Source organism: Andrographis paniculata, unplaced genomic scaffold (genome assembly GCF_009805555.1).
Source record: "Andrographis paniculata isolate CXL003 unplaced genomic scaffold, ASM980555v1 Contig5END, whole genome shotgun sequence".
Lineage (NCBI taxonomy): Eukaryota > Viridiplantae > Streptophyta > Magnoliopsida > Lamiales > Acanthaceae > Andrographis > Andrographis paniculata.
Window position 1 is genome coordinate 104,787 of NW_026137595.1, and position 26,064 is coordinate 130,850.

General features: G+C 39.8%; 4 protein-coding genes across 4 annotated transcripts; 1 reads left to right on the forward strand and 3 right to left on the reverse strand.

The window, feature by feature from the left end:
* The first annotated feature begins 5,409 nt into the window (after nt 1–5,409).
* On the forward strand, nt 5,410–11,015 carry LOC127258916 (squamosa promoter-binding-like protein 1). Its single transcript, XM_051285983.1, has 10 exons — nt 5,410–6,405; nt 6,847–7,028; nt 7,155–7,711; nt 8,185–8,259; nt 8,379–8,486; nt 8,596–8,716; nt 8,795–8,930; nt 9,077–9,215; nt 9,390–10,025; nt 10,127–11,015. The coding sequence occupies exons 1-10, from the start codon at nt 5,741–5,743 to the stop codon at nt 10,610–10,612; spliced, it is 3,105 nt and encodes a 1,034-aa protein (XP_051141940.1). The 5' UTR covers nt 5,410–5,740; the 3' UTR covers nt 10,613–11,015.
* Nucleotides 11,016–11,924: 909 nt separating this feature from the next.
* LOC127258901 (uncharacterized) lies at nt 11,925–16,203 on the reverse strand. Its single transcript, XM_051285963.1, has 7 exons — nt 15,734–16,203; nt 15,115–15,417; nt 14,415–14,623; nt 14,271–14,319; nt 14,106–14,195; nt 13,959–14,021; nt 11,925–13,712 (listed from the first exon to the last, which is right to left on the reverse strand). The coding sequence occupies exons 1-7, from the start codon at nt 15,899–15,901 to the stop codon at nt 12,021–12,023; spliced, it is 2,574 nt and encodes an 857-aa protein (XP_051141920.1). The 5' UTR covers nt 15,902–16,203; the 3' UTR covers nt 11,925–12,020.
* A 3,278-nt stretch (nt 16,204–19,481) lies between these two features.
* LOC127258710 (uncharacterized) lies at nt 19,482–21,760 on the reverse strand. The gene has a single exon (XM_051285662.1). It carries the CDS (start codon nt 21,644–21,646, stop codon nt 19,625–19,627), a length of 2,022 nt encoding a protein of 673 aa, XP_051141619.1. The 5' UTR covers nt 21,647–21,760; the 3' UTR covers nt 19,482–19,624.
* Nucleotides 21,761–22,132: 372 nt separating this feature from the next.
* LOC127258711 (uncharacterized) lies at nt 22,133–26,025 on the reverse strand. Its single transcript, XM_051285664.1, has 9 exons — nt 25,800–26,025; nt 25,609–25,674; nt 25,180–25,518; nt 24,831–25,095; nt 24,611–24,668; nt 23,415–23,501; nt 23,199–23,339; nt 22,947–23,085; nt 22,133–22,857 (listed from the first exon to the last, which is right to left on the reverse strand). The coding sequence occupies exons 1-9, from the start codon at nt 25,871–25,873 to the stop codon at nt 22,632–22,634; spliced, it is 1,395 nt and encodes a 464-aa protein (XP_051141621.1). The 5' UTR covers nt 25,874–26,025; the 3' UTR covers nt 22,133–22,631.
* Between the last annotated feature and the right edge of the window lie 39 nt (nt 26,026–26,064).

Sequence of the window (26,064 nt, forward strand, 5' to 3'; positions counted from 1 at the left end):
AGAACACGTACATGCACATTAAGACATATGTAATGAATCAACCGACATGGGCTCGCATATATGTGACGAACTATGATCGAGAACTTGGGGTGTAAATGTCAACTCGTGACAATACTCCCCCATTTCAAGTCGGATTTAGAGTTTAGGTCTTGTCTGCTATATATGATTTGCTTAGTGTGACTTATGTCATCGGACCTAGTTTGCAAGCTATTAAGTTGGATTCGAAAAATAGCGATTGCGGGTTCCAATATTATTAATTTAAAAAAAAAAAAACAAAAACAAAACATTGGTGAATTAAGTTTTAAAGTCATGGCCCAAATTTCACGAAGAGTTTTTAAGATCTACTTGGAATGTAGCCCAAAAAAGCTCATTACCATAACCTTCTGATGCCAAATTGAAGGATGTGGGAATGAATAATTTCAACGACTACAAAACTAATGTTATGTAAGAATATTTTTTAACATGTTTTTCATCTTTCAAATTATTTCTAATGCAATACTCCCTCCAAGATATATGCTGGTTTAAGTTGGTGTTACCGTCTAATATTAATTAGGTGCAAAATCGATAGGTGTAACCAACACAGTGCATAAGCCCTTCAATTCGGGCACGATCAACATGGAGTCATGGCCTATGGTGTGACATCGATAAGTGTAATTAAGTTTGGCAACACCCGACACTACAAAAAAAATAATATATTTGTAACGGAATTCCGTCCCTAATGTTCACGTAGTTAACATAATTCCATTCCTAATTCCGTCTCTAATGTCATTAGTAACGGAAAAAGTAGATTTAGAGACAAAAAAGTTTTGTTACAAAAATTATTTTTTCTTGTAGTGCGAGTACGGGTGGCATGGAGTTGTCCCGATATGTTAAACAAATAGGACCACCCAGGCGTGCCAAGCTTCAAGGTAGTCGGGTGATAAGGCGTCTAGGCATGCAGAGCATGCACAGCTTCCGGGCATGGCGAGTGGTTTATAAATCCCTTGAAATTAAGTAGAAGTAAACTCAAGAATCCGATTTAAATGTTTAAGTATTATCACATATTTTACTTATATCATTTCGTGTTATAAATATATGATTCGCTACCCGCTCAATTCATTCATCTAATTTTACTTATTTAGTAATGCACAGATCACTCATACACACCCCTGAAGACTCTCTCAGCCATTATACTATTGCCATTTATCATCACTAACGGTTGCCCCTCGCCCATTTTTCCATTATACATATTACTGCTCAAGGTCACCCCTACCGCTCCGCTCGCCTTCACTTTCACTGCACTCACCGCTTATTGGCCATCATGCACCACTATAAAAAATTATCAATTTTGTAACGAGATTTTTTCGTTCTTAAATTCACTTTTTCTGTTACTAACGATATTAGAGATGGAATTAAAGATGAAATTAGGTTAGCTACGTGAACTTTAGGAACGGAATTCCGTTGTAGTGCACTCACTTTCACCCTCCGCTTACATTTACTGTTTCCTTTACTTTTTGTTTAACTTTATATTTGACTCTTTTGCAAGCGAATCCTTAATTGATTTTTCGATCAACCCGACTCACCTGTAAATATTTTTTTTGATTTAATTTCACGATTTAAAATCTTTAAATTTGATCTAGAAACTCACCAATATAAAGAGTATAAAAATAATTATGATAAAGTATTTTATAATCTACAATAACATATTTTTATCAATTAAATATCGGATTGTTTGCAATATACCAAGATCCAAACAAATTTTATTTCATTATAAAACCCTTAACTCACTCATTATCACTACATTAGAGTGGTCAAAGATAGCATATGAGTGTCTAAATGAGGTTGATGAGACGAGTGCGAAGAGTCTAAGGACAGAGAACCATTATCCAAGTCTAGTTCATGGTGGTCATTGAGTTTAAATAAAATAACATAAGGAGTATATCGATAATCAAAATGCAATTATTGTGAATTATAAATATGAACAAAATTAGTCTTACTTTGCCCAAATGATGCCTTTAGACTATGAGCAGTGTTGATGTCCGTGGTGTGGCTCCTTGAAAGGAAATGCCTCATCGAAAAACAATACATTGGAAATAAAAAGTTGAGATGTATAAGAATTGTAGACTTTGTATCTATTTTTTATTAATGACAAGATTAAATTGATAAGTTTTTTTTGTATTGAAACCAAAATTAATCAGTTTATTTATATTGAGATCAAAATTGATTAATTTTATTATATTGAGACCAAAATTATTATTATTATTATTATTATTATTATTATTTTTAAAGAAAGTGTATGTTATAAAATCTCTTTTGATGTCATCTGTCTGAAAACCCAAGGCCGAATAACACATAAATTAAATCATTGGAGTGTATTTTAATTTTTAACATAAGTTCATTTGTTAATATATTTATAAAATTAGTTTTTAGAACTATATTTAATTTAAAAATTGGGTTGGACCAAGCAAATTTTGAAATTTTTTTAATCTATTTTTTAGATTCAAGCACTATTTTTTCGTGCTAGATTCTGAATTTTTGGATCATGCCTATTTTTTTCAATTCTATTATAATATATATACAACAATAACATAGTTAAAATAAATTGATATATTGAATAATAATAGAAGAAAAATTATAAATAAAAAAATATTAATATATAAAAATAGTAGTATTATAATGCATGAGGAATAGTATTCTTAATGTTACTTAGAAAATGAAGGCGACGGAAATAAAGATAGGAGAATAAAACGAAATAACGAATAATAAAAAAATAAAACAAAAAGCAAAAAATCAATCAGCCGAAGAAGTAGACCGAGACTAGTTCGGATTCGTACAATGCATTAGTAACTAACATTATAGTGTAAAGGAGGACTTCTTGTAGTAGTATTAATTAGTTACCAACCACGCTTGCCCTGCCCTTGCCAGGGAGCTACCACTTATAATTAAATAATAATTACTTAATGATTTATTAGCTTTAAATCCATGCAATATATATATATAAAAATAGCACCTTGGGTTGGGAATTGGGATCGATCGAGGCCGCGCGAGGTCAAAGTCAAAAGTAATTGGGTAGGTAGTTTCGTGGTCATCAATCATCATCATCATCATCATATCATTTAACTTAATAGCATTTTTCATCTTCCTAGCTATTCCACCTAACTCACGAGTAGAGTTACAAACAAACAAACAAAATACGGGAGACAAATATGGCAGGCAGGGTGGTGGAGTCGGCAAATTGCACCACCACCACCCTCTGTATATTGCACAAAACCCAATGCTTTTCATATTGTAAAAGCAGCAGAAAGAATGAATATATCTCAGCAGCCTCAGCGGACACTGTTGAACCGCGTCAACATCAACACGGGGTCAAAGTCAATCAGTCAAACAAACATCTTTATAATAATAAAAAAATAAAGCAAGTACAGTAGTATGCGGAATACTTGATACTCTATCAAAGCATGCGTTGACAATTATCCGCGCGCGCGCGTTCGTTCATATCTATCTATTCATATCTATCACTCCATTCCATCCATCTATCTATCTATCTATCTATCTATCTATCAAATATTAATTTTTGTTCATACATACACACACATATTTATCTCTTTGTATTACAACTCCAACAACATACGGTTCTCTTCTCTTCTGCTCAATCTTTTCAAGCACCATAGGTACATACATTTTGAGCATAAATAAAACGAATGTATTAATAAATTTGATATATTATTTGCATCAAAGAATGATGGGCCAAGCAGAAGCGGTATGACCATAGAAGAAGAAGAAGAAGAAAGTGATATTAGAGAATTGAAGCAGAGAAGACGAGAGACAGAGAGAACCACATATTGAGCATTCAAACTGAATGGGCCTCCGTGATTTGGTTGGATCTAATCCAATCTGAAAAGGGCTCCCATGATTAACGAACCATTACTTTTATCTTGGTTTTTCTCATCTATAAGGTTTTGGGCCTCCAATAATAATAATACAGATGATGATTCCGTTTGATTTAAATTCAGACAATATTTGAGCAGAGGGAGGGAGGGTCACATTTGGGGAGGGGTAATGTAATGTAATGTAATGTGAGGGAGCAAGTGCATGTGGATGCGCATGTGGCTGTGCCTGCCTGTAATGTCCCCACCCCACCCCCCACGTTACTTAATTCTTTCTTTTATATATATATATATATATATATATATATTTTTTTTTTATTTTCTTTTCTTTTCTTTTTTACTGTTGCAAATTAATCTGATAGACAAATTATATGAAACAAGAAAGATTCGAAGGAATCGGACTTTTAATTCATAACTTTACGGTCGTAAATCTCATCCTATACCACCAGGTCGATTTATTTTAGTGTATGATTTGGCAATACAGAATATCGGATAACTTGGAAACACTTTTTTGTCGTACGTGTGAAAGAGAGAGAGAGAGAGAGAGAGGGTGGGGATAAAGAACAAACTCGGCACGCTTCTCTAGCAAGCAAGCTAAAATGTAGACAATGTCATGTCGTCTATCATCATGAGGATGATCATCTTCTTCTTATTCTGCACATGCAATGCAATGCAATATGACATGCATGCTCTGTATATTTGTAAGGGAGATGGTATGGGTGGATCCAAGTCAAAGTGAAAGTGGTGTGAGGGGAGAGGCCAGACAACAACATATTACATATGGTGGGGGTGTAGCTAGCTTAGCTACTCAAAGCCCTCTCTCACTCCCACTCCCACTCCCACTCATATGCATAGCACTCAAGTAGAGTGATGGAGGAGGAGGAGGAGGAGATTAACTTGATTGTCCTTTAAAGAGTTTCTCTACTTTATTATGTCTGTTAAATCCATTCTGATTAAGAAAATTTACACATAATCAATGACCTCAAAATGAAAATACAACTGAAATTTTAATTATATAGTATAACATAAAGACCTGACACAAGTGTAGTTTGGGAAGTGTCTCTGCTGCTACACCAGTCACCGAACCATCTCCCTCACTCTCTGTCTTTTTGCCTTTACATGTAAGTGATTTGTTGCTCTTATGATCATATCAGGTCCAGTTGCAGCAAGCAGAGCAGAACATAGCATAGCATTAGAAATCCCTCCCTCCCTTGCCACCAATGGACACAACGTAGGAGTGAAAAAGACAACGAAACGGCCGGGTTGTGTCGCACCTCCTCCTCCTCCTCCTCCTCCTCCACAATCACCCATCGCATGCCTCTTTTTTATCCACTACCACTACCACTACCACTACCACTACCACTACCACAGCACGAACGCCATCATATCATATGGTATTATGGTATATAGTAAAAAACCTAAAGGACCGAGCGAGCGAGCGAGTGAGATGGGACACAGAAACCACCCACCCTTCCTCTCCCACCCCACATCACTCACCACTCTTAATTACTCTCTCTCTCCCCAATTCTCCATTCAGATTTCAGATCCCCTCCCCACCCCACCCATTCGTCCTTGTCTTTATTTTTATTCTCTTCCTTCCTTCCTTCCTTCCACTTTCTTCTTTTCTCCCTCCTCCCCCCTCCTCCTCCTCTCTCCAATGTGCTGCTGCTTATCCTCCTCCACCCCCACCCCCACTTCAATTACGATTGATTGATTGACCGCCTTTTGCTTTTCCTTGGTTCCACAATCATGGTCATGGAGCTGCTGCTGTGCTGCGCTGTCGCCGATTAACCGCCCCAGCTCGACAAACACTTGCTCTCCACTCATCATCATCTACCCTTCTTTGCTCTACCCTACCTAGACCTCCTTCCTCTATGGAGGCTGCTATTGGGGCTGAAGCAGCAGCAGCTCATCCGCTGTATTATGCTAGTATGCCTTCTAGGGGAGCTGCTGCTGCTGCTGCTGCAGCATCGGATTTGAGAGCGGTGGCCAACCGAACCCCGCTGGAATGGGATCCCAGCGACTGGAGATGGGACGGCGACCTCTTTATTGCTACCCCTCTCAATCGCCGCTCTCCCGATTGCCAAAGCATCCAACTTTTCCCGCTCGAGACCGGACTCACCGTCACCTCTGCTCGGGATTCCTCCAACAGCTCTTCCTCCTATTCCGATGATTCGAGTCAAGGACTTGCTCAGTACGTTGTTAGGGATTCCGAGAGGAAAAGGAGGATCAGTTCAGTCGCAGACAATAATTTGCCCGATAATCTCACCCTCAACCTTGGGGGTGGTGGGCGGGGCTACGCCATACCCGTGAATGGCGGCGGGGAAGCCACCGCCACAGCCGCACCTGGGAAGAAGACCAAGCTGGCTGGAGCTGGGCCTAATTCTAGTCGTGCTATCTGCCAGGTTGAGGATTGCAGGGCTGATCTGAGCAAGTCTAAAGACTATCATAGACGACATAAGGTCTGTGAGATGCATTCCAAGGCTAGCAAGGCGTTGGTTGGGAATCAAATGCAGCGTTTTTGCCAGCAGTGTAGCAGGTCGGTCAGTTCATTCATCTTATCTTATGGCTCGGGAATTCAATCGACTAGAAAAGTGACTGTCTTCATTCACCAGATCTACTAGGAATGCACAATCTGTTGATTCCATTTTCCTTCTGTCTGTTTAAATATTGATGGCATTGAGTCCTACATACATAAGGCTGGATTATTTCCTTTTCTTATTCCGTTTTTCAAGAACAATTCTCAAAGAAATAATATGCTAAACTGACTAAATGCAAGTCCGTGAAACATTCATTAAATTGCCAGCACCAATCTGTGTCACCTGCAGTCTAGCGGTTTTTATTGTATACGTTTCTCAAGACTTTCTCTTTGGCCGGTGTACTCTCCGAATCCATGAAATTGGGTTAATACTCTGGCTATTGTCAACACTTTCTTTTATGGGTGTTCATGCCTACTAGTACTATTTATCTTTGCTATCAGGTTTCATGCACTTCAAGAGTTTGATGAAGGAAAGAGAAGCTGTCGCAGGCGCTTGGCAGGCCACAACAAAAGGAGGAGGAAAACCCAAACGGACAATGTCAGTAGTAACATTCCTGTCAACGACAGCCAGGCAAGTGGTTATCCGCTGATGAGCATACTGAAGATACTCTCCACCATGTATTGTAAGCAAAATAATTTCCTGTGGATTCTTGCTCACGTCATATGATTTCCATGCATACTTGTATTCCGTCCTTTGCACTTTGCTGGAGCTCCATGGTCGACAGCCTTATTGTTTCCATGATTTGCAGCCAATAGGTCGAACCACACTGATGATTATAATCTGCTCTCTCATCTGCTTCAAAGCCTTGCCAGGCAGGGATCCTCACGCTGTGAGAGAAACATAAGCGAACCATTACAAGAATCTCAAAATTTGCTTGATGGTATGCCTTCAATGGGAAGCTCGGGATTAGCATCTATGCTACTCTCAAACGGAAAATCTAGACAGGAAGAAGTTACAATCCCTGGCGATGAAGCAAGGAAGGATAAAGATTCACGTGCCACCTCTCAGGGGCCTGGGATTATGTCACTCACTCAGACTAGTTCTGAACTTTATGCTCACAGGAAGGAGATTTCTGGTGGGAGGAACAAAATGAATGACTTTGATTTGAATGATGTCTATGTTGATTCTGATGATGGCACAGATGAAATGGAAAGATCAGCCATTCCACAGGGTAGTGGAGCTGTTTCTGTTGGATGTCCTTCATGGGTGCAGCAAGTATCCCGCCAGTCAAGTCCTCGTCAAACTAGTGGAAACTCCGATTCTCCATCTGCACAGTCTCCATCGAGTTCCAGCGGAGAAGCTCAGGTATGTTACGTGTTCCTTCAAATACTTAAGTGAAGCCCCTGAATCTATTGGATACAAAGCATGCTCTTCTAGAAATTTCCATATTGTTATACCTTTGAAAGTTCTAATTGAGCTATCATAATTGCTTTTGGAAATTTAAAAGGACATGGAAATGTTGTGTGTTCCATTGTTTTGCTTTCATCAAGAAGTTTAGAATCACAACATCAGTTTCTCATCTGCTAAATAATTTTATTTCTGTCCAAAAGATTGTCTGGATTGTGATTTATTTGAAGGTTTAAGAGTCATTGTTTGTTACATTCTTTTGTAAGTGGTTGGACACACTGGGTGTTACTTGTGTTGGAGTTCTTTCTTTCATTGTTCATCTTAGGCATGGCTTATATTTGGATAAGCTCTTCGTTTCAGAATTTTATGTTGTGTGAATTAGCCTACCTTCTGACCATTTAACATTTTGTTTTATGGATTTGGCATTACAGAATTACACAGATCGCATAGTTTTCAAACTATTTGGCAAAGAGCCTAGTGACTTTCCCATTGTTTTGAGAGCACAGGTACCTTTTCCCTTAACTCCTGCATTGCTAGTATTGGAAGAGTTCACCCTTTCCTTCTGTGTGTGCCGTCTTCCATAATCCCCCTCTCTCACTGTTTTAAGTCTTTGATGGCCTTCCAGATTTTTGATTGGTTATCCAACAGCCCTACTGACATAGAAAGCTACATCAAGCCAGGTTGTGTGATTTTAACCGTCTATCTTCGTCTGTCAGAGTCTGAGTGGGAGGAGGTATGGCTTCGATCAACAAACAACATGGAAACTTGGATGTTGGAACTCTGGGTTGATTATCAAATTAATATATTTGCCAAAATGTTAAAGTTTCCCCTTCTTTTGCTAGCTTTCCTGCAACTTGAGATCCAGTCTGGGCCGGCTTCTGAATTTATCTGATGATACCCCTTTCTGGAATACTGGATGGATCTATACTGTGGTGCAGGATCAGATAGCATTTATTTATAATGGTTTGTTCATAAAATAATCCCTCGATCACCTTTTCAATCATGGTTGGTTTTGGATTTGAACCTATTTTGGCAATGCAGGACAAGTTGTGGCTGATACATCTTTGTCTCTTGGAATCGATGATGTAATCCTGAGCATGAAACCTATTGCCGTGACATCATCTGGGCGAGCTCAATTCTACATCAAAGGTTCTAATTTATCTCGAACCTCCACAAGGTGTGCAAATTCAATTGTTCTGTACTGCGACACTGCTGATTATATCTTAACGTGGGCTGTTGCAATACAGCACATTTCTGAACGTTAGGATATTGTTGTTGGTATTATTATTTTTACCGTATAAATGTCATTCTTCTATTTGCAAGGGTATTATGTTCCCTGGAAGGAAATTATCTGGAAGGTGATACCGAGCCCATGGAATATGGCGATGACCTAGATGGCCATGTTCAATGTCTAACATTTTCCTGCTCTATTCCTGCAGTCAATGGAAGAGGTTTTATTGAGGTGATAATGTATTCTGTATATAGAGACCCACCCTTCTCAACTTGATGCATGTTGACTCAGCTGCTAGTATTTCATGAATTAGAATGAAGTTTTGTGCACAACCATGGGGCGATTGAATTTTTTTATCCCCTCTTTATCTTTTTGTGCTACCCTGAACATATTCTCCACATTCAGGTTGAAAATCATGGTGTCGGCAGCTTTTTCTTTCCATTCATAATTGCTGAGGATGATGTTTGTGCTGAGATTCGTATGCTGGAGGAAGAGGCTGAAGTTATTGGTGTGCGTGATTCACCAAGAGAAACGGCGAGATACGATAGGCGGAATAAAGCAGTGGAATTTATTCATGAATTGGGATGGCTTCTTCATAGACTTCAATTGAAGTCTCGAACAGAAGGCGCAGATCCTAATCTGAGTTTCTTCCCCTTTGAACGGTTCAAGTATCTTGTAGAGTTCTCAATGGATCGTGAATGGTGCTCTGTTGTGAATAAGCTCCTGAATGTTTTTTTTTGTGGGATAGTTAGCGGTGGAGAGCAGCCTCAGCCTTTGTTAAAATTTGCTTTGGCTGAACTGGGGCTGCTGCACCGAGCAGTGCGAAGGAATTCAAGAATACTGGTGGAGATGCTGTTGAGATATGTCCCCGACAAAGTAGCAGATGAATTATGTTGGGAATACAAATCCATTGTTGAAGAAAGAAGTTGCTTGTTTAGACCTGATGTCTCGTGGCCTGGTGGTCTGACGCCACTTCATGTAGCTGCAGGTCGGGATGGATGTGAGGACACCTTGGATGCTTTGATTGATGATCCTGGAAAGGTAGTCATTCTTCTTACAATTACAAAACCTAGTAGTATTGTGGTTGAGGTGGGAGTAGCAGTGTAACTTGCATGCATGTGTGCGTGCTTGTTTTGTTTCAGGTGGGAATTGGTGCGTGGAAGAGCGCCCGGGACAGTGCAGGACTCACGCCTGAAGATTATGCCCGGCTGAGAGGGCACTACTCGTATATCCATCTTGTTCAGAGGAAAATCCATAGGGCGGCATCTTCTTCGGGGCATATGGTGGTCGACATATCTGACAATATGGGTGGTGGCAACACAGGCAGCAGCGGCTTCAAGAGTAATTTTGAGATTGAAAAGTCTGTTGGGATTGGGATTGGGATGGGGATGGGGATGAAGCAGCAGCATATGCAGGTGCCCTGCAGTGTGTGTGCTGGGAAGCTCACTAACAGCAGCAGCAGCAGCAGGGCAGGAGGTGGAAGGCTTCTGTACCGGCCAGCGATGCTGTCAATGCTGGCAGTAGCTGCTGTGTGCGTCTGCGTGGCTCTTCTCTTCAAGAGCTCGCCTCAAGTTCTGTTTGTGTTTCGTCCATTCAGATGGGAGATGTTGGAGTACGGCTCCAGCTGATGATGATGATAAAGAGTGTGAGTGTGGTAGAATTAATAGTAGAAGAAGAAGACCACCAAAGTGTAATCAATCAATCAATAGCCGCTAATAATCTGCTCTCGTGTTTGTGTTTTGTGTGTGTGTTTGTAGACAGTGTAGAACCAACCCCACCGGCACCGTCTGTCAGATATATTTATGTATGTATGTATGTATGCATATGCAAAGACTTGAGGAAGGAGTGGAGTACCGACCAGCCAACCATAGGCTGAGACCTAAGGGATAGCACCACAGCCGCCGCCGCCGCCCAAATAAGATAAAAAAGACAAGACAGCGGCAGAGGCAGGCAGGCGGACAGACGTGCGTAGTGTAATTAGTTATGGCACTGTTTCTTGCTGCTCTTAATTTATTTGACTGACTGACTGACTGAGCGAGTTGTGTTAAGATCAGTTGATTAGTTGGTTCTCCTTCCCTTCCAGTGGAGGAAGGAAGAAAGAAGAAACCCATGGAAGAAGAAGAAGACCTTAGACCTTCTCTGCTCTGCTCGTGCGGCACTGCATTGAAGAGCGTTGCAAAGTGCACTTTTCAAAGCATGCCGTGGTTTTGAAATAAATGATTGTTTTATCCTTCTTATTAATAATAATAATAATATAAAAATATTTAAGTTATATCTTAATAAAAATTTAAAATATAATTATATTATTATTTTGAATTAAACTTTAAAATTGAGGTATCAAATTTAAATAGAAATATATAAATTTTGAATTATATTAAAATTATTAAATATAATCTATAAAATTTTAATTTTAATTATAAAATACAAATAATTTAATATTACATTATAATTTTATTTTTAATTGATATATACTTCAATTAAAATTTTATAATATAAATGACTAAATTTTAAGAATATATTTTTTACATTTTAATTTAAAATCTTTAAATATAATTAATAAAATTTAAAATAAATTATAAAATTTTTATAGAAAATACTATTATATTATAAAAAAAATGCTTTTATAATAATATTTATTTTTTAAACAAATCCAACCGGTCCCAATACAAACACCAATCACCACAGAAAATAACATGGACATGCATGCTTGTTTCCACAAGCCCACCTGATTAAACTACATCAACCCTTCAGAGGCGATGAGGCGAAAACATTGGACGATCCAGAATTTGTGAGACTTTCTGCACCAAAAAGCGACAAAGGTCCAAATATACCAAAATAGCAAACGGGACAGTGTAGTCAACTGCATATATGTATATATTAATTATGACGGGACTAAAGTTTCACTCACAGTCACAGCCATTCCCATAGTCTCGGCTCGGCTTGGCTTGGGAATAAATGCATATCCCCTAATGGCACTAAGCCCAAAAAATTGATCAGGGCCTCCCTCTCCTCCAGTGGACTCACTGCCACACACACTCATTTTTGAGGACCTCTTGAAGTCATCATCAATAGCTTCTGACCTCCACCATTTCTCCACACACCCCGAGCAGGCAAGCTTCCATTAGATGAAGTTACATTCACATCTGGACCACCATCTGGATCAGTGTTGGCATTTTTAATATCCAAGAGTGCCTCAACAGAACCATCACCAAGGCGAACTCTGTGAAACTTTGAGGTTTTTTTCCGTTGTTTGCTTTTCCCATCACTATTACTGCAATTTTGCTTATCTTCTCTCCAGGTAGATGATGACTCAGCCCGGCTCTTCAGCTGTGTAGATTCACCAGACTCACTCGATTTTGGCTGGGAATCATCAATCATAGGTTTTGATTTGCCCGTGGCTGCTCGATATCCATCCTTAGACAACACTTCAACAACATCCTCAGAGGATCTGAGGCCTGACTGTAGTTCTTTCACAGTGCTCATAATGTTATCAGCTAAGTTGCTTTTAACAGTGCCACTGCCAGCATCAGCCAACTTGCCTTTGCCTTTGCCTTTGCCTTTGCCTTTGCCTTTTTTGGAACCATTACCATGTTCTATTTTCTGGCTTAAACCATTCTCTCCTGTCATGTGTGCCAAATGAATATTATAGGCTTCAATTAGCTCTTTCTGCTTCTGAGCATTAGGCAGGAGTCTAGCCATCTCAGGAACAAGATGTGACAACCCAAACTGCTCTACATATGCCAGATATGTCTCAGCATCCATTGAACCTTGGCGGTATTCACCTGATATCTCTTTAAAAGAATTGTATTTGTCTGTATCAAACCCGAGAGCAGCTTGCATTTTCTCCACCAGAGATTTATTGGCCATATGAACATCTTCTATCTTCCCCGGAACTGGATTAGAGTTCAGTGACTTTTGTGCATGTGCTGCTGAAACTGGAGGAAAATCATCATGTAGTGACTTGCGTGCCTGCGCGGCTGATACTGGAGGGAAATCAACACTTGAGGACTCAAGAGATTCACGAATAGATAGATTCGGCGCTGATGAAGAATGACTGATGCGACTCACACTTCCAGAAGCCATTGAAGAATTCAAAGAACCAGTAAATGATGAGCCAGTAACTAATGGCGGTCGAGTCTGAGCAGAAGCTTGGTCGCTAGATGATGCAGGTCCAGTATCTGCAACTGACCTGCTCTGTCCAGAACTAGATGTTGACCCTGAGAAAGCATTAACTGAAGGCCAAGAATGAGGGTTAATCAATGGATGTGCAGGTATATGATTAGCTGCTGACCAAGCAGGACCTGAACTCGAAGGATGTGCCTTTTTGCTGCTCTTACGGCGAAGATGAGCAGCCATAGTTTCCTTAGGTAAGGCGTCAAATTGAGAATTTGGTTGATTACTTCCAGAAGCGGCAGCCAGAGGAGGAAAAGAAGATTCTCCCAGGGTTCCAGTTCTAGCACTAAGGGACAATGCTTGCAGGTACCTTGATGATGGTTCAGAATCTATGGTAGCTACAGATTCAAGGGATGGAACAAGTGACTCAACATCAGTGGCTTCTCTGTGATCAGTGCTAGGTTGAGAAATGGACATTGGACCACCCGCTATGTCAAGGCTTGCCTGAATGGCCAGGGAAAGCTCAGCATCTACAGGATCCTGACGAAACGTGTGCCCTCTTCCACGACTCCTCACTTGCTCACTGCTTCGTCTATAGCGAAAACTAGTTGGTATCTACATGGACAAAAGCACTTATGAATGCTTAATCATGTCATGTTGGGAAATAGAAAGAAGTCCAGGTTGCAAATTCAATGACAAGATCACCTCCTGATGAGTATTCTTAATTATTAATTCAGATACTACAGTCTTCTGACCAGAATTAAACGAAATAAATAAATAAATAAACAAATAATCAATCAATCAAATGACAGATATTTTATTAGGAGCAGCTGATATTTGGTTAGTTTAGAAGGAACATGCCTGAAGGGCAGCATTGCGCTTTGAACGTGACATACGCCCTCCATGCTCCAATGCATTATGCCTCTGAAATACAATATATAGAAAGAAAAACACATCAGAAAGTGGAAAGAAGGTAAAATGCCCGAATTGAGTAAAATCAAATGCAACCTTCAATTCAGCTTCAAATTGGAAAACAATGAACTTTTTGACAAGGCAGCCCTCGTCCTCACAAAGAAAATGATCTCGCCGAAAGTGCATCTGAAACGGAAAATTCCACTTGAGTAAAATGAAAAATGAAATAAGAGATCACAGAATCAGCAGACAGTGTCATACTTCTAAATCATCATAGTTCTTGTAATACTCATATTGTCCCGGATGTTGCCTGCAAAAAAGGGTATACCATTCACCATACAGATCTGCCAGCCCACTCTTTTATTTAACTAATAGAAAAGAAAAGAGAGAAAGAGAGATATGAACCTTTGACAAAGGTGGCAAGTGTAATGTTCAGTTGACATGTGCATATAGAGCTCATTATCCCCATAAAATGGTGTTCGGCAGAATTCACACATTGGATGCCCCATAAAGCCACCTCTTTCACTTTCCGTTCCATCCACCTCTGAATCACCTGTGTCTATATGCTGAGTCAGCTGTGATCTTGTATACAACTTCTGCTCACATATGAAAACCTAAGAATCCAACAGAATAGGCGTCATCCCAATGCATCAACCAAAAATTCATTACCGTCAAGAAAATTTCATGCATCGTCACAATCAATTTCAGAAGATCGTTAGTGATATTTTCCTTTTTATGGAGCGGCAATCAAAATTACAAACATTTGCACCCCAAAACTAGAACCTAGAAAGTGAGTAAAACACTGAAGTTTGACTGAACTACACCAAACATTAATTTACGTTTTACTCTCCAATCTGGAAATTTACATGTAAAACAAATCATTTACGGATTGGATGTACTCTACTCATTTCAAAGTATTTCAACAGTCTAAAGTTCAACTACCAATCAACATTGATTCTGCACAGCACTGTGGACGCACACAAACATTCTGAAAAGACTCCCAACTAACTAGTTGTACTTCATTATGCCTCTTGGTAAGAAAGTAGAACTCAGGAATATTTACTTATAAATACACATCTTTAACAGCAAAGAAGGAGCGTCGCACCTTCCTTCCTTCCAAACATAAGCTGCACATTAACAGCCTATGCTTGTGGAATATATGACCCTTTAGCTGCTCAATGCTCCTAAATTTTGGCCTTCTCTGGTAAGCATCATCAGGTAGTCCTTCCATTTTATCACATACGCTGCAAGAAAGTTTGCACATGGCCTTGATCATCTTGTAGTGATCGAGGTCATCAAAAAAGGCCCGCGTATCTTCATGAAACCAGTATTGCCCCGCTCTTCCCTCCTTGGCATCAGGTGGCAGTATCGAAAAGTCCTGGATCGTCTTGGTATACTCTCCCAAAGCCTGAAGGTAGCCAAGGGTGTTAGACAACAATTTCTCGCCAATGACTTTGATGCATAGAAAAATTACAAAAGAAATTGATGAACGAACAACAGACGAAGTCCCATCGTTTTTCCAGGAAAGCATAATTTAGTTCGAAATTGATTGACGATTTTTACATTCCTTAGAATGGGATCATCCAGATCCAATAACAGGAATTCGAATCGTAGTTAATTCGATAGAGTAGACCTATGAAAGGGCAAACGATATGTGGGAGTGACTGGGTGTGTTTGAAATAAAAGATGGAATGAATAGTGAATTGAGAAGAGAAGATAAGCACCTTGGTGACAAAAACAACAGGAGAATCTGTCTTGCAAATACAGCAGCGATGGTCATTACAGATGAAACGGAGGCGAGCAACGCAGGTGGAACAAACGTCCTTGTGAGCGCAAGCACCAAAAGCCACCCACTCCAAGGTGTCCGCACACACGGCGCAGGAATCGTCCATCACGTCGGATTCTAATGTAGACGGGCAAAGTAGTAGTAAACCTAGGGTTGGGAGGGCGTGTCTATGGTAGATCAAAGAAAGATGCAGAGATGGATGGGTGCGGGTGGTGTAATCGGTTGCAAGTTGTCTAGGGTTTGTGGTGCGACGAATGAAGAAGGATTTGCCGCGGGCGGTGGAAGACGGAAGGATGGCGATTGCGATTGCGGATTATAATATTAATATTAATATTAATACTAATACTAATACTAATACTAATACTAATACATGTTTATGATAGACAGTGGTGCATCTTACTAATTAAAATTAATTTATAACAATAAATATTAATTGATTTGGATTTATTGATATCAAATCTAGTTAATTCGACCCTTTCAAGAAAAAATTCGGATTGTCTCACAGCAAAAATTGAAACACAATAGATATAGAGATAGATCTATCACGATGAACAAAATTGGAACCCTAAGCTATGCGATAAAGATCGAATGGAATTGCCTTAGAATAGATAAAAATTGGAATTTTATTTTATTTTTTTTATTATTATTTTAAAAAATTTAGAGATAATTCAATGAATTTGATTTAGATAAATTTTTATAAATTTAATTTAATTGAATTTTTATATATATATTTATATGAATTTTATAGAATAGTAAAATAATTTTTTCTATTAATTATATAAATTTATGTAAACACAGGGTTAAACAAATGTAATATATTTATTATTCAATTTATTATATATCATTACATTTTTTAAAATATAGGTAATATTAATAAATTATATATAATTATTAATATATAAAAATATGATAACATACGTAATACTATTATTTTTTATATTAATATTTTTAATTTTATAATTTTTATTATATTATTATTTAATATATCAATTTATTTCTATATTTTTTAATAATTACTATTATTCTTATATATATAAATTTTGTTCATAAAAATAAATAAATATATAGATTAAAAAAATAATATATCACACACATTATATTATCTCCACAACTTCTTATATTTTAAAAAATATCTCTTCAAAATATTTTACAAAATAAACACACTAAAAATAAAAAACTGTACTTTTAATATTTGCATAAAAAATTAAGGCTAAATTGAACAAAATCTATCCGATTTCACGAAATTGCACCAAATCTGACTGTACTTTTAAAACTGCCATCAAACTCCCTCGTGGTTTCATAAACTGTACGTATAACCCCTCAGCGGTCCTTATTCAACTGTATTTGACCTAAAATTTATTCGCAATTTGAGCGCATTTAGGTCAAATACCGTTAAATAAGAACCGCTGAGGGGTTAGACCCAAAGTTTATGAAATCACGAGGGAGTTTGACGCAGTTTTAGAAGTACAGTAGATTTGGTGCAATTTCATGAAACCACGATTAGATTTTGTACAATTTAGCCAAAAATTAAATAAAATATTAAAAAGTAAATAAATATAACGAACTGTTGAAATATATATATTTAGTTAACTTTACCAACAATATAGTGTATCCAATAATAAAAAAATAATAATAATACATATTTATTACTATAATAGTAATTTTCAAATATTATATTTATGATATAAAAATACATATATTTAAAAAAAAACAAATTGATAATAATTCTGTAATATGTTTCAGTTTTAACTTATTGCTTTTATTAAATATTTAAAGTAACATTAATAAATATTATCACTTATATATATTAACAACATAATAATAATTATTATTTTAAGGATCTATAAAAAAATTTCTCATCCGAAAGGATTTTTTTCTCCATAAAATTTTCATAATTATTTATTAAAATTCAATAAAATTTATAAATTTTAAAAATTTATAAATTGTTGAATACTTTGAAAAAAAAAAAAAAAAAAAAAAAAGGCAAATGCTTTATTTGGGCGTTGATAGGACCTCTCTTTCTCAATTTGTCCACAAATTACGTTGTTTTTTATGTTTCATTGCTATTTTAGATAGGTCTTGGCCATTGAATATTTCTAGGTTGTCAGGTCTAGTCACTGAGCTTTCATTTTGATTTTGATAGATAACAAATATCTTCACAAAAATAATTGATCGAAAAATTTACATAAAATGTCAAACTTTGAAATTCAAATAATTTTATATAAGATTTTGGAGGCATGTTGACTCAGATTTTATATGAAAAATCTATTTTGGTAGCTTTTTTATTATCTTTTACAGCGGCTCCGTCCATTAATTCTTTTTTTCCAAAGTCAACGGGAATGATCCGGGTCGGATCATATTTGCTCCCTACGAGGCACGGTGGTTTGGGTTTTAATGATATCGACTTTCTTGGCAAGAATTTAACCGCATTGACTTTGAAGTCATTTTTTACCATAGGACATGCTCCAAGTCCCGGTTATTTACGATGATATCCAAACTCGCAATTGATTTCCTATCATCCTCCAATGCTTCGATGATCTGGTCGCCTTCCAGAATAGGTGCTACTGGTACTTCCGGAGGAGCCTACTTTCCCAAATCACCTCTGTTTTTCAAAACAGTCTGTTTTGGCCTCTATTATTGTCATCTTCTCTCCTCCACCTTCGGTACTTTTCACTAGCAACGACTTGCCCTTGATCTTCTTGGGTCTGGCTGTGTTGCTACCCATGTTCCTCCGAGATAAGGTATGCTTCCCCAGGTTGTCGCTGCCTTTGTCGTTGAGTTCTAGTAAAGGGCTGACTCCTCACTTTCCGATAGTCGGACTAGCTCTCGTCCTCCTGAGGCTACTCAGGCCGTTGCATGGTGTGAGAAGTTATCACTACTTGATCAACGCCGGGTAAGTGTACACCTTCCCTTGTGAGATTTCGACTGAAAACGTCTCCTCCGGCTAGTCCGGGCGGTTCGACTCCTCTTCCTGGACCTGGACAAGGTGTGCTCTGTTTTTTAACTTTTGATTTTTGGTAGCATGGGTGTGCGGGATGAGCTATTTCGCATTCACTGCTTTTCCAATGAGCTACCAGAGGTCGTTATATTCTTGAAGAGTCAATGTTTCTCGGAGCTGGTGTGCCATATTGTTGATGACTATGTTGACCACTTGATTTGAAGGGATCCAGACCTGATATCATCCCTCCGCGCTGAAAAAGCTTTTCAGAAAATGTTCAATTGATTCATCGTATTTTTGCCGCAGGCTAATCAGATCCAATACTACTACCTCCATTTCGAGATCTAATCGAAAGAATTTCCAAAGATAAGATAACTCCAAAAATGAATCATCTTAGGCAATGGACTATAGAAGCTTTGCCTTCTCAAGATCTGTCAATGTATGGAAGAAGTTTGGCGAAAGAGCAATGTACCATAAGAATGCTAGTCCGGTAAGGGACAACGAGAATAATTGAAGCTTAAATTATTCGTTGTTTTCGAATTCCACTCGGCTTCAACTTTTTAACTCTCCATTTCTTCATTATTTTTTGACTTCTCACAATATTTGTTCACAACTCAATGTAGTTTTCCATATTTCACTACTATTTCCATATTTCACTACTATTTTGGATAGATCTTGAATACTTTTGAACTATTAAATCCATTTTTTTTTAGTTTCTATTTTAATTTTGATGATTAACAATTGCATCTTATTTTTATTATTATTATTTTTTAAAATAATGTAAAATATGTCGTTCGTTACTCTTTAGGTGCAAACTATGCATGCTTTAACATATTCTTCTGATCTAATCTAAGCATGGATGAATCGTTACTATTACTATTACTCATTGAGTCACTCGCATTTGATCCACAGCGGCTCGTCAAAGCGACCATCCAACCTATCTCCTTCGTCTCCGTCTTCATCTTGATCTTCAACTTCCGGGAGAAGACGCGGCAGCAGCGTAGTTGGATGCCAGGCGGGTGTGCCATCCTCGTAGCCATTCCATGTCAGCCTCCGCAGGCCACTCCCGTCCAGCCTCACCATGTACAGCTCCCCGTAGGGCTGGAACTGGTTTGGAATGGAGACGGGATCCGCTGTCACCCCGCCCAGGTTTGCCGTGAAGAGCAGCCACCCTCCATCCCCGCTGAAGCACACGTGGTTCAGTCTCTCCCTCTCCCCCTCCCCGGACACCACCGTCACCCTTCTCAGCCCACTCCCATCCGGCCTGATCAAATATATCCCGAACCCATCTGCTGCCTTCCCTGGGCCCAGGCTGTGCCGATTCGACGAGAATGCGATCCACTGCCCATCCGGCGACCAGCTCGGCATCGTGTCAGTCCATGGCCCCTCCGTCAGCTGGAAGATCCGGCCCCCCTCCCCCTCCACTGCATCTACTATGTAGAGATTTTTGTGCCCTGAACGCCCTGACCGAAACACAACGGATCTCCCGTCGGGCGAGCAGGAGGGGAATGCATTGTTCCCCGTCCCTTCCTTGGTGAGAATCTTGATGTCCGCAGGGATGCTGCGGCTACCCTCCGCTCCTCCTCGATCGAACGTGACCCTGGCAATCTGGACAGCCGCTCCCTCTGATGTGAAGATTGGGCCAATGGACGTGAAGATGACATTCTCATCCGGGCTCCAGGAGTTATGAAAGGCGGTGCGATTCTCAAACAGCGTCCACCCCCGGGAGCCGTTGAACTTCACAATCCTCAGCCCCGCAGATTTCGTAACATCGAAGTCAGGGTTGAAAGCAATAAGGTCCCCGGAAGGTGAAAAGGATGGGAAGGAACCATTCAGCCGGAACATGCGAACCCCTCCTAATCCTGCAGGACTAGTTACCGCCTCCAGATGGGGAATCCTCCTCGGTCCCTTATCTCCTCCTCCTCCTCCAAACCGATGATAACCAAGATGACACACAGTCAAAGAAGAAGAAGAAGAAGAAGAAGAAGAAGAAACAAAAGGATTGTAATGGTGAAGATCCGGGTTCAGCAGCTGGGTGACGGGATAGAACCGGTGCGATTCAACATCGAAAACCTCAATGTGGCGATAATCGTTGCCCTTGCGCCTGGTGGCCACGGCGATTCGATTGCCGCGCATGGCTGCAGGGGTGAAGCAGTGAACACCGGGGGGTGTGACCCGAGTGGGTGCAACTGCTTCCGGTGAAGACAGAAACGTGTCCGGTAAATCAGCCCTGAAGATGCTCCACCATCCATCCTCTGCAGCCTGGCGATGGAAGTAGATGGTGGAGTCGCCCGACCAGGTTGGCCAACCACCTTGGCGGCAAACCAGAAGGCGCTGGGCTGGATTGGATTCCTGGAAAACGACAATGTCGGTTTGGAGATGGTGGAATTCACCAGCCCAAGGCCTGGCGCCATAGGAAGCGACGGCGATGAGCTTCCCGGATTGCGAGACGGCGGGGCTGTAATCAGCCGAGCCATAAGGCGTCAGCCGCGCAACAGCACGGCCCTTGTCGTCATCGAGCCGCGTGGAGTAGAGGGCTGTCCAGCTCCTGAATGGCTTCTCGGGCTCCTCGTGGGCAGAAATGAAGTAGAGGCGGTGGCCCCTGACGACAGGGCGGTCATGGAATAGGCTCTCCGGGGGTGTGTGGAGCTGTTCGGGGTCCTCCTCCCCCGGGCGTTTGAGGAAAACGCGGGCCGATCCTGTCCTCTCGGAGATATAAACTAGGGTGGGGGTGGACCCGTCATCGCCGACAAACTGGCCGTTAAAGTTGACGGATACGCCGTCGGTGAGGCGGTGCTCAGCGGCCGGATCCCAGGCAATATCGGAGTCGGAGGGAAGCTGTACGGAGAAAATATCGAAGCCGTAGTTGGGCCTGCCGACGGAGGTGAAGACTATGGTCCCCACGGGTTCCATAATACGGCGAGACGATCAAATGAGATTGTAGAAGAAGAGAGGACGATGAATTCAGCAGCAGATGCTCTCAGCCCAGCCCAGCCCTGCTCTGCTCTTATACGTGGAGATGAATATATATATATGTGTGTATATGAATGGCGATAAGGCAGTCAGGCAGGAAGGGTGGGTGGGGATGCCGATGCAAGTCAGACTAACTTATTTTACTAACCTTATCCTATTCCTATTCCTATTCCTATTCCTGTTCCTATCCCTATCCCTATCCTACGAGACAACGGCCCTCTTGTCCTCCCCTGTCACTTCATCATCATATCATGATCATCAACTCCTCCTTCACCGGCACAGCACAAACACGAAACAGTCGGAATAAACCCATATGAAATGTATGAGATGAGGTAGGCTCACTAGAGGAATAGACCACACTCATCTTTGTTGTTACCAGCGGTGAAATAAAGAGTTTTAGTAGTTTCAGTGTCGGCATTTCTTTTCTTTTCTCCTCTAGACAATGTTGTTTTTTATTTGCATATATTTCTTATTTACAGTAAAATTTGGTACCTTCAATTAGATAATGGTCATAATAATAGTAATATTTAAAGTATATAGTGATGGTCAGGTCTTCAATAGATCAGTATTGGTTGATACAACAACAACAACGACAGACCGCTTGTTTTGCGCAAGGCCGCACCCGTTGCTGCTCTGCTCAAACAAGCAGAGGCAGCAGAGACAGTGGCGGCGAAAAAGATACTATATAATTAATACTTATGCAGTAGCTGCTGCTACTGCTGCTGCAATCCTTTGATGAGCGATAGGTGGGAATGTGCCCTTGGGGATCGTTTATGCCACAGCCAAAGCCACAGCCACGGTGGTACCAGTGAGTGTGTTTTGCCTAATTGGTGTGGTCTGGTCTATACTTGAATCTCCGAACTTCAGCCTATCTCTCCTGTTTGGACAAAACAAGACAGACAGTCCACCCATTGTTGGTAACAACTTACCTTGCAATCAGAAGGCGATTTTCCGGAGAAATGTCTATGGGGACATACTTCACAAGCTCTGATTGTAGTCCTTGTGCCTTCAGCCACATCAGCCTCCCGGCATCAATGATATCCTTGCACATGAACCCCAAGGCTGCCCGATGGATAGGCTGCATACTCCTCACTATATCACTGACCTCACATGACGCTGAATCCAGCTGCCACTCATTCATCGTCTCACTCCTACCCAAATGAAAATTCAGTTAGCCATGCTGATGATACATACATCCATACATACATTACAACTCATCAACTGAATATTAAGGCCTCACATAATAATCTCATGTCCAGTGGAGCTCTCTGTGACAACAAACTCTGAGCCATGATCAGCATCAACTGCCCAGCTGGTAAACCATGATATTGCATGAAATTCTTCCTCGGTGAAGCCCAAATCAGATATGTACGCCTTATCTGCAGGGTGACAATAATTTGTATGGCAACACCACGAATGAAAGCGCCAATATCAATAACTAAAACTGTGCATAGGCATTTTTATTCAAATAAAGATGGCTCCTGTAGTTTACTTATGTAATTCTTCCATTGGCAGAGATGATGGCAGCATGTTGCAATAGCTAGGCCCCTGAGATAACAAATGGCTCCGCGAGGAGGATGAGAAGCAGTCCATTCATATGATTGTTTGTGAATGCAGCATCTTAACGTCACATCTGGATCAAAGTTTCATGATATGTAACAGTTGTCTATTGCCAATATCCACAGGTCGCCACTTCAAAATTCATTACCTGTTGCAGGTCCACAGAGATGTTTACCGATGGCAACATATCCTAATCCTTGTAATGATTCAACATCATTCAGATTTAGATCCTCAACTGCAATTGAAAGGTTTTGTATAATCAAGACTCAAGTTGCAGCACATATCATGACTTATCTCAGATTAAAAGAAAGACGAAAATAGAAAGGATCAAACCAAACATCACATATCAGGCTTCCCCTATTTGCCAATCATGAAAGCATATCTTGCAGGATTAAGAGCTAAATTTATCACGGAGTGGTGTCCCCCATGCTGTGCTATGTCTATTTTGTTGTCAATTAATATAGATTTCTCACATTTAATCAAATATTTTTGGTCAAAATGTACAAAAATTTAACCTGTTAATCAGTAATGCATAATGGATAACTTGGTTGAATTACAACTAATTTCATCTACTTTCAAGATTAATATGAGATTTTTTAAAGCAAGCATACTTTGCTTTGGATCATTTCAATGGAAATCATGTGTTTCTAATCAAGTTGAATCATAAATGAAAAGGTATCCTGAAGACTTCATCAGGCAATCGTCAATGCTCAACACCGAAAGCTCAAAAAAGAACTGACTGTGCACTTGCAATATGGGCTTGTTTTAATTCACATTTGAGATAAATTTTTCATGAATATTTATAAATCCTAATTTTTTGACCAAAAAAAGAAAAAAACAGCACATGTAGGGAGCTTTTTGCATTAGAAGGGTACCTGGAAACTCCATTAGACCATTTTCAACACTCAACGGCAACTACACAAGAAAAAAACCTTCAATATTTATTTCAAATGCCTTCCTATTTTCACTTGTCATCACTATTCATTGGCTAATCATCACATCGTTTCATCAATATTAACCAAATAGCAATTTTAACAAGCCATGACCATTGTAATGAAACCCTGAGAAAGGCATCTCCCTTGCCCCAAAGAGCTTGATTTTTAGAAACAAGCCATGCAAAACACAACCACGCGTTTTCAATAACTTGAACCGGGCAATAGAGAAAATTAGCACTTGGCCACAAAAAAACACACAATGTACATACGGATATCTTCTAAATATACAATTAAAATTGTTCACAATTCGTTCATGTCCCAAAGCATAAAATATTGGCTACAGAATCTGAATTGAAGTATAAACAGGAGATAGTTGCAAGTTCATAAAAACAATAATTCAACAACTCACTGTCAATTCTCAGTCTCTCTACTATTAATCTTTCTTTCTGTCGCAGACTCCGATCAGCCTAAGAGCAGCACATAGTAAAGTAGGCAAGTTAGAAGCATCTGTCCAGCAAGAAAATATATGGAAGCTCAATAGGAGTTCCCACGTGATACTTTAAAATAGAAAAAGGAATTATTACAGAAAGGGGTTTGAAATTTATATATAGAGTGAGGCATAAACTGACTTTGAACTTGTAGGACCTCCGCTCCACCAGTAACACCTTGCTAATCCCATAACAATCCACAAGCATCTGTGTCAGGTATCCTCTTCCAGCTCCAAACTCTACAACTGCAGAAACATCAGTATCCCTCTCAGACTCTGTATTAGAGTGACACTTTTCATTTGTTTCATCAGAAGTGAAACAATATTCTTTTAACACTCCAAACTCCTCTAGATTCCCAAGGATTGATGCCTGCTGCAAAACGTGCTTCTCTTTATATGGTAATTTCCTGAAATATAAAAGAAGCACTCAAATAATGTGAAAAGCTCAATAAACACACAGAAACTACATAACGCTTTGACAAGTTGAATACTTGTCAACTTCTCTGTCAGTCCAAATACTGCAAGATTGGGGAACCATGTAAGAATCTCGAATGATAGTGCATATGGATGCATGAGCAGACTTGATCTTAGCAATCAATCCAATAAACTTTGACACAGGCATGGCATGAACTAAAGCCCTTTTCATTTCAGAAGTAAAATTTGAATCTTTGGGGGTGGCGGTTGTTTCTTCCCCTGCTTCCCCCTCCCCCATATCTTCTTTCCCGGCATTAATGCCCCTTTGATAATATGGCTGGCGAGAGAGAGACTGCGCCTGCTTCTTCAATGGGCATCTATTTAAGTGACTTGGAAGGTTTCCCTCGAGCACGGAACTAACAATTAGCACACAACTATATCATAAGAAACCAAATGTAGTAAATAATATAATAGTGCATTAGAAAAAATGAGAAGCGTAGGCATACTGGGAAGGGTCGATAGGGCATGGAATCCAATGCGCATCTGGCCTCTGAGAGTGATTTCCGCAAAATCTTAAGAGCCGAAATTAAGACATGATTAGCGATGGACAGCAGTAGTAGTACGAATATGATGGGAAGATGAAAGAGAGATTGAGAAAAGAAAAAAAAAAAACAGGAAAAACGAAAGAACGCTGTACGGAGAATCAGAGAGGGGGGAGTTGGCACAAAATCTCTTCTTCTTGGGAAGCCAGAATTTGCAGTGGCTTGACATCGGAGAGCAGACGGAGACGGATGATCAGAAGAAAGGAAGGGATGCGACACTGGTTTATTTATTTTTATTGGGCCACATCTAGAGAAGATTAAAAGACCCAATAGTACAGTAACTGTTTGTCTGGTCCGGCCCAATTGGGCCCTGGAATACAAAACCCTAATAATATGTGCTACCTATTTAAAGCACCGCCC